This window comes from Oratosquilla oratoria, chromosome 4 (assembly GCF_046742065.1).
Source record: "Oratosquilla oratoria isolate Oo_2021 chromosome 4, ASM4674206v1, whole genome shotgun sequence".
Classification (NCBI taxonomy): domain Eukaryota; kingdom Metazoa; phylum Arthropoda; class Malacostraca; order Stomatopoda; family Squillidae; genus Oratosquilla; species Oratosquilla oratoria.
This window is the reverse complement of record NC_134780.1, coordinates 86,930,718-86,948,969: the sequence shown is the minus strand read 5'-3', so window position 1 is coordinate 86,948,969 and position 18,252 is coordinate 86,930,718. Positions and strand designations below refer to the sequence as shown.

Below are 18,252 nucleotides of genomic sequence, written 5' to 3'. Positions count from 1 at the left end.
AAAAGAAAAAGAAAAGAAGAAGAACAAGAAAAAGAAAGAGGAAGAAGAAGAAGAGAGAAGAAAGAGAAGAAGAGAAAGAAGAAGAAGGAGAAGAAGAAGAAGAAGAAGGAGAAGAAGAAGGAAGAGGAGGAGAAGAAGAAAGAAAAAGAAAAAGAAGGAGGAAAAGAAAAAGAAAAAGAAGATGAAGAAGAAAAAAGAAAAAGAAGAAGAAGAAGAAGAAAAAGAAGAAGAAGAAGAAGAAGAAGAAGAAAAAGAAGAAGAAGAAGAAAAAGAAGAAGAAGAAGAAGAAGAAGAAGAAGAAGAAGAAGAAGAAGAAGAAGAAGAAGAAGAAGAAGAAGAAGAAGATTTCTTATCCTCTAAGAGCGGCTGATTCTTAATATCTCGACGACGCCATTCTATCTCATGAGCCGGGCGGTCAGTCATTCCGTCACCTGCCCGACAGAGGACAACACCTGGCCTTGTTTAAAGTGGTGCCGCAGCTCATTCCTCGTTGTAAAAATCAATACTACTACGCATGAGTCATTTATCAGAACGATACCAAATGCGCCGTAGAAGAGCACAGAAGAACACTGACTTCTGTCCCGTGGGCCATGACAAGGAAACAGTTTGGTCCCCTAACCCCTGCCGCTCGAAGGTTCGTCACCCCAGACACCCACTCACCCCGTCCCGCCCGATCCCGACCTCCAATAGCTCGACACCCCCCCCCCCCACCCCACCCTCTACCTCCCTCCCAACCGTCTCTTTACCCGTGCCAATAGCTTACCTTCGGCCGTAGGCAGACCTACGAAAGTGTTCTCCGACTGGCGCCCGAGGCGCTTAAGGTATTCAGAAAAGGAGGCGGCATCTCTTCTCATCCAACCATCCTCTCCTCGTAGGGAAGAACTCGGTGATAGCGGCGTAGGACCTCCCAGCCCGGTGATCACATGCCCGCGTACCTGCCTTCACTCGACGTACGACTGCGGACACCTGTTCCTGACCCAAAATAGACCAGAACTCAGCTAACACGTCTTCTGTTGTTGATTATTTCTGCGGACACCTGTTCCTGACCCAAAATATACCAGAACTCAGCTAACACGTCTTCTGTTGTTGATTACTTCTGTAGTATCTAAAAGAAAAGTATTTTGCGAAGAAAACGGAGCTAACGAAATGCCTTTGAATGACTGATACTCTTGTAACCTCTTTTGCTGCGTGTGAGGGTGCTTCATCAGGTTGATTAAAATCGTCTAACGGGAGCATTAGGTAAAGAAAATATATTTCAGGTTGTCCTCCTCTTTTCATCTCCAGGTGGAGGACAACCGGAATTTCTGAACTGAGGATCTTGGCCGCGTTCCGTTGCTGTTGTTCACCAAAGAAGGAGACAAGTTTCCTCATCAGTGTGGCTGGAGCTCCTGGAAAGCTTCTCTGATGGCGCCATTCAGGGCCAAGAGCGTTCTCCTCTCTCATCCAGCTGTCCCAGCGAGGTCAATCCCAAGAAAAGCAAGAACCGCAATTTTGAAAAAAAGAGCGCGATCTTGGTTAACCAGAGCATAAAACCTCAACGGAATGACATCGTCTTGCGCCAATCGAAATACGCGACAAAGAAAGATTGTTTATGGATTTGAAGGGATTCTTGAAAACAGGTTCAATCCTTCCCACCCACAAAAGGGGCCGGGGGGGGGGTCCCCCCTCCCCCCTCAAGTGAGACGAATCTCCCGCAAATGGCGCGGCTCATCCGGAGTCAGACGTCAAGGCGGCGGCGGCGGCCCTGGAAGATTTTATTCTGGCTAAAGCCGAACAGGCTTATCCGACCGAAGAGTCTCCGAACTCGTAGGGGCTGTATATATACTCGTGTATACACACACACACACACACACACACACACACACACACACACACACACACACACACACACACACACACACACACACATACACATACACACACACACACACACACACACACACACATACACATACACACACACATACACATACACATATATACACACACACACACACACACACACACATACACACACACATACACACACACATACACACACACACACACACACACACACACACACACATACACACACACACACACACACACACACACACACACACACACACACACACACACACACACACACACACACACATACACACACGCACACACACAGGCTCCTTCTCCTCCTCCTCCTCCTCCTCCAGCGACACCAGCTCGTCACGGGACTTATCCTTCCTGTCGCGACTTCGAAGTTCCAGTTCCGCCGAGGGAGATGAGGGCTTCCTTCACACGCCCGCCAGTCAACGCTGTCTCCCGCTGAGAAGTCGGTTGAACGATCCCGAAGAAAAACAGCTGACTTCCTTTCTTTACGAAATTAAATATTTATCTGTTGACGTGTTTACGTATCTACTCTTCACCTTTATTCACCTTCACCTTTATTCACCTTCGCCTTTATTCTTCACCTCGCATAAGACCGCAACGCACAGCCGTCTATTACCAGACGCGGATGTCGATGAGGCTGTGATTCTTACCACTTTGTAGCCTTTGCGGAGATTCTGCGCAGGCCGAAAGAGTCTCTCCCTCACTCCCTCCCTCCCTCCCTCTGCGTTGTGCAGAGACCTCTCGAAGTCGTGCGTCGTTCTTTGTTCCACATAAACTCGTCCCATGTTCTTCCGTCCGTCCCTCCCGCCGGTGGATGAAATAATAAAAGATAAAAGCAGCTCTCGTTGGTGCCATTAGAGTCGAACAACAGTAATTATTCCTTGCAGTTTGTTTTCTTTTTTTGTTCCATCCAACTGCAACTGCAACGCGGGAACGAAGCCAGCAGACGACCTTTTGGTCCACAGCGAAATCAGCTGTCAGTAAACAGGAAGAGAGAGTGTGGGTGAGAGAGAGAGAGAGAGAGAGAGAGAGAGAGAGAGAGAGAGAGAGAGAGAGAGAGAGAGAGAGAGAGAGAGAGAGAGAGAGAGAATTTAGGTACAGCTAAATTAACGGAAGGTTAAGGCTAGGTTTATGTTTAGGTTAAGTTAAATTAGGTTAGGCTAGGTTACGTTTAGTTTTGGTTAGGTTAGTTTAGACTTGGTGAGGTAAAGTATAAAGTGGCAGAGCGAAACGGCGGAATACGTAAAAGTCCTTGTATTTTATTCTAGACTAGCCGGTGTGTGTGTGTGTGTGTGTGTGTGTGTGTGTGTGTGTGTGTGTGTGTGTGTGTGTGTGTGTGTGTGTGTGTGTGTGTGTGTGTGTGTGTGTGTGTGTGTGATTCACCTTGGTCTTTGGATCACGTGTTGGACTCGTGATCGACAGCTATTTCCCTCCCAGAAGAGAGCTCAGAGCTTCTATGACCGATCTATGGGTAATACTATGACCTTACACGCACACACACCCCCAACTCCCCGCCCACGAGAGTTAGAATTACGACTCGAGGCGCAGCGATACTGAAATAATTTCAGCCTTGGGTAGGATCCGAACCAGGTACCGCCGGTACCGCCATACTGACAGTCTGGGACGCTACCAACCGCGCCACCGAGTGTGTGTGTGTGTGTGTGTGTGTGTGTGTGTGTGTGTGTGTGTGTGTGTGTGTGTGTGTGTGTGTGTGTGTGTGTGTGTACGTGCGTGCGTGCGTGCGTGTAAGCGCGCATCTATGTACATTGCGCGTGCGTTGTGTGTGCGCACGCGAGGTAGGGGAGAGCGCGGATGGTGGCAGGGAGCGTTGGAGACGGAGATGGCGAGAGGTCGTACTCGATCAGACGAGATGGCGTCGTAGGTTGGGTACTTTAACCCCGCCTTAGACCCGGGTCATACTAGGCAGCCATTAAAACGGACCGTTACATTGGGCATTATGCCCTACAAGGTCAAACACCCGCCCAGGGCACTGTGCCCTAAAGCAGCGGTTCCCAGCCTTTTCAACTTCACAGACCAGTCGAGAAGGTGAAAGATAAAACTTGTGGGCCAATACAATACACACAGGCGTAACACATTTGTTTAGTTCAAATTATCATGAAATACAACCACAGGCATAATGAGTGCACACATCCTAAACACATTTTATTTCTTAGTATTCTAGATTTCAATGTAGTAATGGCATGTATTGTATACTGTACATACAAAGTGATGTGATTGTAAAGGCATTTTTTCCTAATAAAATCCATACCATGGGGAAAAATACTACGAGGGACAAACTTTCGGCCATGATGATTGATTCATGTATTGCAAGATTTATCAATTAACCAAAATATATGATATTGGTTACCATGTTCTCCATTAACTTAGTGCTGTACATGACTATATATTGATAATGATATATTGTCTTAAATACTTCCTACATCTTTAAAGATCATGATAATGAAGTAAGAAAAGCGTATTACAACTGGTTGGAAAATATTTGGTAAATATAAGAAAATATAAGATCACGAGAGGCTCGATACCTCTATGTTTGAAACGCAAAGTTTACAATCACTGTATAATGCCAGCTATGATGTACGGATAGACTTGAAAACTGGAGAAGGCAATGAAGACAAAGCTAAGGAATCCACAGAGGAAATGGAGAGATCGATGGTAGAAAAAACGTTGAAAGACAGAAAGAGAGCAAGTTGGGTGAGAGAGAAGACAGGAGCGAAAGGTATTGTGGAGGAAGTGAAAGAGAGGAAGTGGAGTTGGGCAGGTGAGTTGGCGCGAACGAATGATGAGCGATGGAACAAGTGCGTTACTAAGTGGACACCGCAAGATGGAAAGCGTGCAAGAGGGAAACCAGACAGAGGGTGGAGAGATGAAATAGGAAAGTTTGCAAAAGTGATGAGACAGATGTTGGGTTAGTCGTGCGAGTCACTGATTGGTTGACTGATTGATTGACTTCCTACATCTATAATAGGACACGATTATATCATACCCAATACATCTAATCTAACATTTACTTCATAATGACTACTTCTATGAAAAAATAAATTTGGTTTGTTAGATTAATTATTACTATTTTCTTACAGTATTAATGCAATTTGGCGTACCAGCAAATCACAAGTCACAGACTGGCAGCCTTCCGGAGACCATAGGTTAGGAACCAAAGACGATTTAGCATTTATGTTATTTTTTCTCGCATTGTAAAATATGGTTCATTCATTATTATGAGTAATACGTCAAAGATTCAAAATTTTCTGGTACCCTGGACACTTTCTATAGCCAATAAAGCGACTCACATCGCCGAGTCCGAAAGCTCATTTTCTAGATTGTTAGAGACTTCCTCTAGCTACCGAAAACCGACTAAGAAACTCCCGGCGCTAGACCTCATAGCCAGGTTTTCGGCTTGGTTAGATAATCACAACAAATTGGTGACCTGCTGCAGTGCCCACCCAGCCCACTCCAACCCTCCCGCTCCGCCGCCCCGGTACGTTCTGCAGCCAGCTAACATCATTGTCAACAAAATTATCACGCCAGGATGACGGACGAACACATACATACTGTCAGTGCCTTCCGCTTGTCCTTCTCCAGCCATAACACATTATTGTGGTTTATTATCATCAAATGTAACTTCAAGGTGAACCCCATTATCACCAGCCTAACGAAGTAGCCTCCTGCCACATGATGTCCTTTTCTCTCAGACACCATCTCCAAATCAACCTCATCTGATACCCCGTACAAGTACTTGAAGTCAGCTGTTCTCGCCCGCCTTGAGTTTTCAAAAACTACTCGCTTCCGGGAGATACTGTCAGAATAAGAACTTGGCCGCGAGAAACCATCCGACTTGCTAAGCCACATGAAGAGACTGCTTGGAGAAAACCACGCGTCATTCGATCAAGTTTGTTCAGCTACTTCTTCTACCAACGTCTACCGCCAGCCATCCAACGCAACCTCTTTAGTGTCAAGAGCAAGCTTTCGCTGGATGAACTAGTTAATTTTGCAGGTGACTTCATGGCTTCTGTCCCATCCGAACATCCTACTGTATCAAGTGTCAGCGAGAACTCCAAAACACAAAATTTGGCTGAACTCGTCCCTCGACTCATCTATCATATCAGTGCTCTCCAAGACCAGCTCAACAGTTCTCACAGATGATGTTCCCCATAGCCCCTATACCACCGTTACCACTACAGATCAAGAGGAATGCCCAAAAACACACCTGCCATCTGCTACTACCACAACCGGTTTGGACGTGACGCCAAGAAGTGCACACAGCCATGTAGATAGTTTCTAATCCCCGCCGTTAAATGAGACCTGCGTACGCTAACGGTGTACGGTGTTCGACGACACACATCGAAATTGTTCCACATCTATGATCCACTTTCGAACACCGACTTTCTCATCGAAACTGGAGCTGAAGTCAGTGCCCTACCTGCCATAGGAAGCCAGCAGTCCCTGCCGCCAACCTCTTAGCTCTATGCAGCGAACGGAACCAAGATGCCCATCTTCAAGAGGCAGAAGATTTAGCTGGAGCTCAACCTTCGCCGGTCTTTCAAATGAACATACGTCACAGCAGTTTCATTTTTTTTTCCAACTTTGATCCTCTGATTGGCGTAAAAAACAGCAAGCTCCTCGACCCCCTTGCGTCAGTTTCATCCAATATCAGACCAACAGCTGGTCAAAGTAGCTAACTCTTCACCATCAGTGCAGACAATAAGTTTGCCTCCCCCTCAATTCCTTCCCGACATTGATGCAGCCATACTCCGCCAGCAAGAATGCGCAGCACCACGTAGCACACCACATTAAGACTACTGGACCTTCGATCTATACTAAAGCTCACAGTTTAGCTCCTGAACGCCTCAAACAAGTTAAGGTCGAGTTTCAATCGTTCATGCGTCAAGGAATCATATGGCCAAGTTCAAGCAACTGGTCATGTGCATTCCACATCGTCTCCATGAAGAACGGCGACTTAAGACCTTGCAGTGACTACCGTGCGTTAAATTCGCAGACCCTCATGGACAAGCACCTTGTGCCCAACATCCAGGAACTCTCATCACAACTTGCTGGATCTACCATCTTCTCCTAGATCGACTTCATCAAGGCTTTCCATCACACTCCAGTCAACCCATCGGACATCCCAAAGACAGCCTTTTGGTCTGTTTGAGTACGTCTGGATGCCATTCGGCCTTAAGAACTCTGTCTAAACCTTCTAGAGGTTCATGGATGAAGTCCTACGTTGCCTATATTTTTGCTTCATCAACATCGACAATGTATTCATTGCCAATCCTGATGCTGACAATCACCGCCAGCACCTCCAGCAAGTCTTCACTCGACTGCAAGCCTATGGTATCCACATTAATGTTGACAAGTCCGAGCACGGTGTCCCTTCGATCGAATTCCTTGGCCATACCATCACCCTTCAGGCATCACCTCTGCTTCGTCCCCATGTGATTCCATCCAGAAGTCCCCAAAACCAATGGCCCAGCATTAGATCCAACAGTTCTTTGGAATATTGAATTAATACAACCGCTTTATCCCACGCTGCATTTTCCTCCTCCAGCCACTCTACCCCTTGATTTACGCCTGGCAAAAGAGGAACTTTAATCACACTCAACTGGAACACGGAAACAGACGCATCCTTCGTTGCAGCCAAGGAAACACTAAAAAAAATGTAACCACACTTGGTTTCCCTACCCACGACTGGAAACAAAGTGCTTTCTTTTCAAAGAAGCACAACAACGCCGAGAAGAAAGATAGCGCCTTCGACAAAGAGCTTCTTGTTATCTACAAGGCAGTCAAGCGGTTCAGACACTTCGTCAAAAGACGAGAATTTCATCTATACATGAACCACAAACCAATTACAACCACCTCTGCCCATAACAAGACAACCTACATTCCTAGACAGCTGCGACACATCGACTTTATCTTCCAGTTCACAACGAACATCCGCTTCGTCTGAAATGAAAACAACACCCCCGCCTGTGTAATGCCATGTAAAATTTCCGCAGCTTTCTCCTCCCTCACCGACTACGCCACCATTGCTGGAGATCAAGCTAATGATACCAAGCTGCAGCACGACAATCCTGTATTGCAGATGAAGAATGGCATTCCCTAGAACTAAAGTTCACCTTTACGCCGACTCATCCACCGGCGCCTTCCTGCCCAGGAACATCCGGTACCCTCTCTTCCGCCAGATACACGACCTCTCTCACCCTGGAATACGAAATTCACTACATGTGACGTCGCACTTCATCTGGACTTGAATAAACAAGGACATTCGACACTGGCCTCGCACATGCGTCAAGTGCCAATCTTCAAAGGTGACACGTCACATTATCTCGCCTTCGACAACTTTCTAATTAGCCTCTTCCAGAGTCGAGCACGTTCTGGTGCGCTGCGACAGACTTTTTTATTGCAACACATCAGCTCAGTCTGTAGCGACTTGATTTTACGCAGCAGGTTTAATTAAAGACACCCTTACACTTTGCGCGATACATTTCTCTGTAAATATGCTGTATGTACATGATATTATTTTTCAACAATCATACATGTAATTATATATATATATATATATATACATATATATATATATATATATATATATATATATATATATATATATATATATATATATATATATATATATGAGCGGGTTAGGGCGTCATTACTTGCGGCGAAGGTCGAGGTGAGGGTGGTTCGAATCCTGCCACCAGTGAAGTTGAACCAAGGGCATGGTTCATTAAATTCCACACTACAAAGCCCTCTGTGAGGGGCACCATCTTAGCCTCCCGATAGGGGGGTTGTTTGTGACGTCAAACCATATCATATATATATATATGTATATATATATATATATATATATATATATATATATATATATATATATACATATATATATATATATATATATTGTAAAGAAATCCACTAAAATTACATGAACAATCTTACCTATCACGAAAGGCTCTCACCTTATTTATTTGTATACATTCATATTGCTATTAATTTCTCTAGTCAACTTCTGCAGTTATTTTACGATCAATTATTCTGACCGAGTGGAAAAAAACGTTATAAAAGATTTATTACTCCTAAAGCGTTTTAAGGTCTCACTGTCTTCACCTATGCTGTCAATATCCTAGCGCTCTCTGTAGCCGATTAAGCAACCCACAACGCTGTGCCTAAAAGGTCAATTTTTGGTTTGTTAGTCTTATTATAGCTTAAGCAGAATGCAGACACAACGACCCACAGCGCCAGGCTCCATGGCCTGATTTTCGCATTGCAACCTGGAACTCTCAGTCTCGCCAGTGCCCCCCACCCCCACCCCTCTCTGCCCTCTCCCAGGGGTAATCACCGAATCGCTGTTCCTCTTAGTTCATGCAGCTTCGTCAGCTACGATAACGACGTCATCAGCGAGAAATTACCAACAAACAGGGAGGTAAGCAGGAAGCACGACGCGAATAATTCCCGTCTAGTGGCAGTTTCGAGACGTCTTAAAGAGAGAGGGGGAGGGGGAGGAAAAGAGAGAGAAGGAGTGAGTAACAAAGGGCGAGAGAGACAGACAGGCAGATAGACAGAGAGGAGATAGATAGAGGAATAGACAGACAGACAGGCAGACTGAGGGGAGTGGGAGAGGAGTGAGCGAAAGAGACGAGAGAGGGAGAAGGAGTGACAGAAACAGGATATGGAGGGAGTAATAGAGTTAGATATATAAATAGAAATATATATAGAAAGACATTGATTGGTTGGTTGATAGATAGCAATGGCCAAAAAGAATTTGTCTCAAAGAAAACAATAGTTGCAGCTATGTTTTTTCTACACAGAATCCAAAAATAATGTCCAATTTTTCCCATCACCCACAGTTTTTGTGTTCCACGTTATGTTACGTTACGTGTGTTACGTGGGATAAATTTCAATCAAGCTGTGGACAACACTGAGTTTGGCAACACTGCGTGAGATTGTTATGGACTTTCAGCCAATCTGTTCTTCATGTGAACCACATTTATTTAGTCAAGCAGATCTGAATGATCTTGTGCGAGATTTAAGCTGTCAAAAAAGCAATCTGAACTTCTTATTTCCAGGTTAAAGGTCTGGAATCTTCTCCAGAAAGAATCCAAAGTTAGTTCTTATCGTAAGCGACATTGTGATTTAGAACAGTTTTTCTTACTTGAGGATGATGTGGTGTTTTGCACTGATGTATATTCTGTTATGGAGGAACTTAACCATAAACATGACAGGAATGAGTGTCGCTTGTTTATTGACTCTTCAACAGTGATTCTGAAAGCTGTTTTGCTCCACAATGGAAATAAGTTTCCTTTTGTTCCTATGACCCATGCAGCTAACATGAAGGAAACATATGAGAGTATGAAGCTTCTATTGCAAAAATAGATAAATAAATAGATAAGTATGAAGAACATAAATGGAATGTCTATGGTAACCCAAAGGTTGTGGCACTTTTACTTGGAATGCAGCTGGGTTACACAAAGCTTTGTTGCTTTCTCTGTGAGTGGGACAGTCGGGATAAGAAAAAAACATTCTGAAAAGAATGTGTTGCCGAAACGATGTCTGACCCCAGGAGAGAAGAATATTATCAACCATCCTCTTGCTGATTCAGAGAAAATTTATCTGCCTCCTTTGCATATTAAGCTAGGGTCGATGAAATACTTTGCTAAAGGTATTGATATAACTGGCAAGGGGTTCACATATTTGAAGAAACAAGTTTCCTAGAGTAAGTGACGTAAAAATCAAAGGTATTTTTGTTGGACCACAGATTAGGTAGCTGATGAGAGACCAGAATTTTGATGAAGAGGTAAATGATCTTGAAAACACTGTGTTTAGAAAAGTTTGCGCAGAGTTTTTGGGGAATCACAAAACAAATAACTATTCTGAAATCGTAAAAGAGCTACTGACATCCTACAAGGCTTTGGGATGCAATATGAGCCTAAAAATCCACTTCCTAGACTCTCACATGGACTTTTTCCATACAAATATTGGTGCCGTCAGTGACGAGCACGGTGAGAGGTTTCACCAGGACATTCTGAACATGGAAACCTGGTATCAAGGGGAGTGCAGCTCTTCAATGTTGACTGATTACTGTTGGACACTAAAAAGGGATCTCCCAGAAGCAAAATACACTCGAAAATCATACATTTCTACATTTTAAAGGTAATTTTCATTGAACTATCAGCCTCATTTATTAATAATAATTGTTTAAAATTGAATATGCTACCACAGAAAAATATGCCTGATAGATAAATTTTAGAAGCATATTTGAAATCAGCAGAAAAAATTCTATCAAGTTCACATCCTTTTGTTTGTGGGACAGGTATTCTAATGAATTTTGTTGGTCAGTGTAGACAGATAAAGAGATAAATAGGCAGCTTGATAGATAGATATATAGATATGTAGATAGAGGTATAGACAGACAGATACAGAGGATAGATAGGTAGACAGATGCATATACATACATACATGTATATATGTATATATATATATATAAATATATATATATATATATATACATATATATATATATATATAAAATGTTTTAGACAAATGAGAGAGTGATAGGTGGGGAAGGGGAAATGAAGATGGGCTTTTAGAATACGTCCTAATATAAGGGACTACAGAAGAAAATGAGAAAGACGGTGGAAGCTACTCATATAAATACCCAAATGAACAACAACGATAGAGAAGGATCTATATGCCTTTCCAAAGCAGCTAGTCTCCTAATAATCAACGCTCTGGAAAAGACCTGACACTCGAAGCTTGGCGAGTTCCTCCCACTGCAAGTATAAAATTTGTGATCACGATGTAACATAGCGAGTCCTCTGAAGAAGGTCATAGTGACCGAAACGTTAGGATGTATTCTAATAGCCCATCTTCATTTCCCCTTCCCCACCTATCACACTCTCATATATATATATATATATATATATATATATATACATATATGTATATACATATATATATATATATATATATATATATATATATATATAGTGAGAGAGAGAGAGTTGGTTGGATGTTATAAACTGTATTTCCAGCGCTTCTGTCATTATGGATAATCTTGTGCTGATGTTGTGTGTTATCTGATATTTCATATGTTGATTTGATTAGTCAAGGGTGTTTATAGTTTGGTTAATAGTCCTATTTTCTGTAGAAAGTTATGAAAAAATTATAGAGTCATTTATGTTTTGTCGCTAAGGAGTTGGTGTAGAGTCAGTGCTGTTTGAGAGGGTAGATGGCGGAGTAGGAAGTAATTGCGGGATGTTGTGTAAATCGGGGTGTTTAGGAATATATATATATATATATATATATATATATATATATATATATATATATATATATATATATATAGTATATATATATATATATATATAATATATATGCGGAAAAATATAAAAAAGAAGAACTGATGACCAAGCGTATATGATATATTCAGACATATTTATAATATATATATATATATATATGGTCATCAATTTTTCTTTTTCCTTGGTGGTTTTTCCGCATATTTAGATAATATATATATTATATATATATATATATATATATATATATATATATATATAATCTTCAGTGACGGCGATGTCAATTAAATAATTCCGACAGTCGTCTCCGGACTCGAACCGGGGGCTTGCGAGAAACAAAGCCGACGCTCTACGAACTGAGCTACTGAGACTCTAAAATTCTCAAACTTCGGAGTTAATCTAACTCCCGAAGAACTAAGTCGACTGCTAACTGCCGTCCTAACTTAATTTTACTGAGAACTAAGCCCACTCACAAGTTATTAATAGTATTTGTGGTCAAACCTAAACCAGTATTTGTGGTCAAACCTAAACTGACTTGACAATCTGATCAAGTCCGATTCAATAAATTCCCATCCACACGAATATCTCATGTCCAATAACACCTTTCCTGGAACATTTTTTTTTTGTCCCACGCCCATGAGATGGGGGTGGGGGGACACGACAGCTGCACAGAATCTTTCTGACAGGAGGAAATTTTAGTAACGAGGTAAACGGGTGGTCGAGCACGACTGCCCTTGAAGATGCGAAGAAGAGGTGAGAGAGCAAATAAACGTCAGCGGGAGAATATCTCCACTTATAAAAAGAGAGAGGGAGAGAGAGAGAGAGAGAGAGAGAGAGAGAAAGAGAGAGAGAGAGAGAGAGAGAGAGAGAGAGAGAGAGGGAGAGAGAGAGAGAGAGAGAGCGTTTCCCTGCTGTCAACCTAACAACCTACTTCCTCCTCTTGAGCGACGACGACACGAATCGTTCGTTCTCGCAATAGGTGCCAATCTCCTCCCCCCGTGAACCACACACGAGGCGGAATTAACTACCCACGAAGAAAAATTCATTTCTTCTCTCTTTTTTCTGGTCGCGTGAATCCGGAACTGGGGCCGGGATCCTAGACACTCCCTGCAGCATCCATGTCAAAGTATATTACATCTTTGTAATGTCTTCTCTGCGGTGTCGCCTGAAAATGAATGATCGTCTGACACATAACAAATAGCACGTCCACTCAGTCACACCCGTTGGGGATAACTCTCGTCATCTTGGCACCCACAGTCTCCAATACCGCCTCCACCCCACACCTACACCTACACACGCTCTTTACAGGGAGTTTTATTACCAAAGTTCAACAGACAGTAAAGTACTTGCCCTGATAGAAGTTTCAACATTCACCCAGCAACTCCATCCAGACACAGCCTGTTAGTCACAGCCACAGACACAGCTACTGTAACAATATCAGCCACACCCACCTCCACATCCACATCCCGCATCCACGTCCACACCCACATGCACGTCCACACCCACATCCACGTCCACACCCACATCCACGTCCACACCCATACACCCGCGCTCTCAATGTTTCTTCGACTTCAGATCGTTCTCCGTCTCGCGGTCGGTGTCAGAAGAGTCGAGGATGGAGGTAGGGATGCGCATCAAATTATTTCCACCCCATGTATTGTATAGTGCATATTTCCTACACGGTACATCTACAGCTGTAGCAGTTAATTAGTACAGTGACATACATACTGCAGAGCTGAAGCATATCTCCAACACACAAATCTGTCGTAACTATTCCCACAGCTACAGCACGTCTCCAACACAAAGAAATATATTCTGTCGCCATTCCCATGGAGATCTAGTATGTCTCGTTACACACACAAAAACATTTTGCCTCCAAACCTACAGGGTTCCAAACCTATTTCCTGCGCCAAGAAAGGCAGAGAATTCGAGCCAATCAAATTTCTGGCCAAGAATAACAAGATTCATGGAAGACACAGCGTATTAATGGATATTGTCTGGAATCATTCGTTCTGGAATGAACTCCAGACTCGAGTCGCCTTGCGTCCAGTTGTGTACAACGCAGATGACCAGTGAACTAATCTACCAGAAAGGAGATATGACGGTATGTCTCTTGAAGGAGCTACTCCGGATGTACCGTTGCCGTTTTGTGCATCAGATATGCTGCGAGGTCCTCCGTGTTTTTTTTTTGTTTTTGTTTTTTTTGTGTAAGGAAGGTACTGGATAACTGTTTTCTGATAGGCAATGTGACCGACTCTGTGTAGGAAATGGGGGCTGTACTACAAGATTTGTAGATGGGACTAATACACTCCAAACAGAGATCGGTACTTATGTGCAGCCAGTCCCTCCTCCTGCTCTTCCTCCTCCTCCTCCTTCTCCTCCTCCTTCTCCTCCTCCTCATGTTTCGGGAGAAAAGCAAAGGCCTCTCACCACCTAAAAAGAAAGAAAGAAAAAAAAGAAAAAAAAAGAAGAAAAAAAAAAAAAGGGCTACCATCCCCTCTCCACCCCCGCCTTCCGCCCACTTAAATTTCATTCCAGCTCAAGGAACCAAAGGTGACGGACGGGCGACTTTCTCCTCCGACCCGAGATTAAAAGTCATTTTGCGTTATTCAGACTTTCTTCCCATCATCTCTCCCGCGGGCCCCGACAGCACCTGATCAATTGGCAACGCCACGGGGGCGCCGATGGCTCTTGGTGAAGATAAATTGGTTGGCGTTAATGGGCTGCAACGGTTTACAGTGAAGATGCAAGGGGAGTAGGTGGCTCAAGTGTCAGACAGAAATGAATCTGTAACGTTTTTGTCTTTCAGGCTGGGGTCCACCTAAGACTGATTGGAATCGCTTGGTGCTGGACGGAACCAAATCCGTAGTAAGCGCTGAAACTATCAGTTGTTTTAAAAAACGATTAGACAACTTTATGGATGGGGATGACAGGTGGTGATGGATACGGAGCTGCCTAGTGTAGGCCTTATGGTCTTTTGCAGTCTCCTTTATTTCTTATGTTCTTATGTTCTTATGAACTAAGTCGAGGTGCCTATGCCCGGTGACCAACTTCAGGAAGTAGATTTTTGGGCTCATATTGCATCCTAATGCCTTGTAGGATGTCAGTAGCTCTTTTAAGATTTCAGAATAGTTATTTGTTTTGTGAATTACTAGAAACTCTGCACAATCTTTTTTAAATAACAGCCATGTAGCTTTTTTAAGATAATTTACCTCTTCATCAAAATTCTGGTCTCTCATCAGCTCCCTAATCTGTGGTCCAACAAAAATACCTTCTTTGCTTTTTGTGTCACTTGCTCTAGGAAACTTATTTTTCAAATATTTAAGCAAGACGGGGCTCTTCATCCCTACATTGCCACGGTGACACTACAGATATTGTACGCCAGACGATTTTATATAGGTTCTGTTTTGGTTTACACCAGACGATTTTAGTGTAGGGCCAAGACCTCGTCTTGTGACCGGGGAGAGGCGTGGTTAAGTCCTTCAGAATGGCTATGTACTGTTTTCACTTGACTGAGGGTAAACTTCTCATAAAGTCACTCGGAAGTAGCCAGAAGGCACCAGAGTGTGTCTCAGGATGATCCCGGCAAAGACCTTCCAAAGGCTCCAAGAGCGTCTCTTTCCAGGATGGCCTCGACCTGGACTGCATCGAGCAAAGTCGTTCAGAGGTGTCTCGTTGTCCTCGCTCGAGGTCGGGAAGATGCCACTTTGAACACACACACACACACACACACACACACACACACACACACACACACACACACACACACACAGATAGACAGACAGACAGACAGATTGGCGACTCACACAGGTCAGTTTCTGCTGCTGCTGTTGTGTGTGTGTGTGTGTGTGTGTGTGTGTGTGTGTGTGTGTGTGTGTGTGTGTGTGTGTGTGTGTGTGTGTGTGTGTGTGTGTGTGTGTGTGTGTGTGTGTGTGTGTTTGTGTGCGTGTGTGCGTGCGTGTGTGTGATTCACCACGTGATGTGTCTAGTGCGGTGATTATGATTTAGCTCTAATTCATCTGTTTCGCACGCACTTCTTGATTCAAGCTAACGCCGTTGGCTAGCCTTATACGAAGCGGGGAGTTGTTGGGCATAGCTCTCCCCCGCCAGTACACAACCTCTCCATTGCCAACATCCTTCTTGTGCCTCCTCGCGGCTACACACGGTAACTGGAAACCTTGCGACTCCAGGCTAAGCATAAAACGATCTCACCTCTGAGAAGTAGGGGGCGCCCAGAGGTAATGCGCAATGGTCCAGTGTCATGATTCGGCGTCTTGCCGATCCCTGACCCACTGGCTTGTGGGTCACTCTCGGAAGCCTTGTGGGTCACCCTCGGAAGCCTTGTGGATCACCCTCGGAAGCCTTGGGGGTCACCCTCGGAAGCCTTGGGAGTCACCCTCGGAAGCCTTGTGGGTCACCCTCGGAAGCTTTGTGGGTCACCCTCGGAAGCCTTGTGGGTCACCCTCGGGACCCTTGTGGGTCACTCTCGGAAGCCTTGTGGGTCACCCTCGGAACCCTTGTGGGTCACCCTCGGAAGCCTTGTGGGTCACCCTCGGAAGCCTTGTGGGTCACCCTCGGAAGCCTTGTGGGTCACCCTCGGAAGCCTTGTGGGTCACCCTCGGAAGCCTTGTGGGTCACCCTCGGAAGCCTTGTGGGTCACCCTTGGGACCCTTGTGGGTCACCCTCGAAGCCTTGTGGGTCACCCTCGGAAGCCTTGTGGGTCACCCTTGGAAGCCTTGTGGGTCACCCTCGGAAGCCTTGTGGGTCACCCTCGGAAGCCTTGTGGGTCACCCTCGGGACCCTTGTGGGTCACCCTCGGAAGCCTTGTGGGTCACCCTCGGAAGCCTTGTGGGTCACCCTCGGAAGCCTTGTGGGTCACCCTCGGAAGCCTTGTGGGTCACCCTCGGAAGCCTTGTGGGTCACCCTCGGAAGCCTTGTGGGTCACCCTCGGAAGCCTTGTGGGTCACCCTCGGAAGCCACGGAAGTAAACCCAGAATGAAAAATGTTTCTATGGCGTCACACATAATGGCAAGACTTGATAGACTACGAGTAATTGGTAGACCCCTGCAACCCTACCCAGTAAGCAGTTACCTGGATTTCTTCTTGCCACCACCTCATACTGAAGAGGGTTAAGATTGTTGGACTTAGGACTGCGCAACTTACTTCCACTAAAAAAAAAAAAAAAAAAAAAAAAAAAAAAAATTATCAGTGTAGGGTACTACTCTGCATATTTTCTTCATTATGAATCATCATCATCATCTTAACCGAAAAGTCCTAAGGCGATGGGTATGGGCTCGTAGGCACAGGCTATAGGCGCGGCTAGAATTCCCTACCTCCTATCTGCACGTAGGCGGTGCAGGGGCTATGTTCGCTGCGAGTTGGGATTAAAACGGCAATTCTCTTAAGAAGCTCCCTGCAGGACCGAGCAACCCATGCACTACTCACCTCAGATGGGGAGGGACCATGAAAAGGCGGTCTAAACATTTCCTGTTTTCCAAACTCCGAATGTGTTAATAGAAACCTGGAACATCAGGACTCTACTCGACTACGACGACCGTGATCTCACCTTTGGACCATAGAGAAGAACTGCGCTAGTGGTACATGAGCTATGCTAATACAACATCAATATTGCAACCCTCAATGAAAGTGGGGAAGACTCATTAACTGAGTCAGGAAAGGATTATATATATACAGTATATATATATATATATATATATATATATATATTTATTTATTTATTTTTTTATTTTATTTTTTTTTTTTTTTTTTTTCTCTCCCTGAGGGCGAACTGAACAGAGCCTTATGGTGTTGGTTTTACCATAAAAAATTACTTATGAAACGCCAGTGAGACGCCAGTCAGGATCAGTGAACGACTGATGTCATGGCAGATACCCTTTGAGTAAAATTCGATACTTAACCATCATTAGTGTTTACGCTCCTACCCCTGTAGCAGAAGCAGAAAAAATATACTTTCTATAATTCTCTTGATGCGCGTCTACATTTAGTTCGGCGCACCGATAGAACTCTTCTAGGCGATCTCAATGCCAGAGTTGCACTGGAGCGTGATATC

General features: G+C 44.2%; 1 protein-coding gene across 1 annotated transcript; it reads left to right on the top strand.

Annotated features, from left to right (window-relative positions):
- Positions 1-7,094: 7,094 nt before the first annotated feature.
- On the top strand, positions 7,095-7,834 carry LOC143024578 (uncharacterized). The gene is made up of 2 exons (XM_076183389.1): positions 7,095-7,322; positions 7,436-7,834. Exons 1-2 carry the CDS (start codon positions 7,095-7,097, stop codon positions 7,832-7,834), a joined length of 627 nt encoding a protein of 208 aa, XP_076039504.1.
- The last annotated feature ends 10,418 nt before the right edge of the window (positions 7,835-18,252 follow it).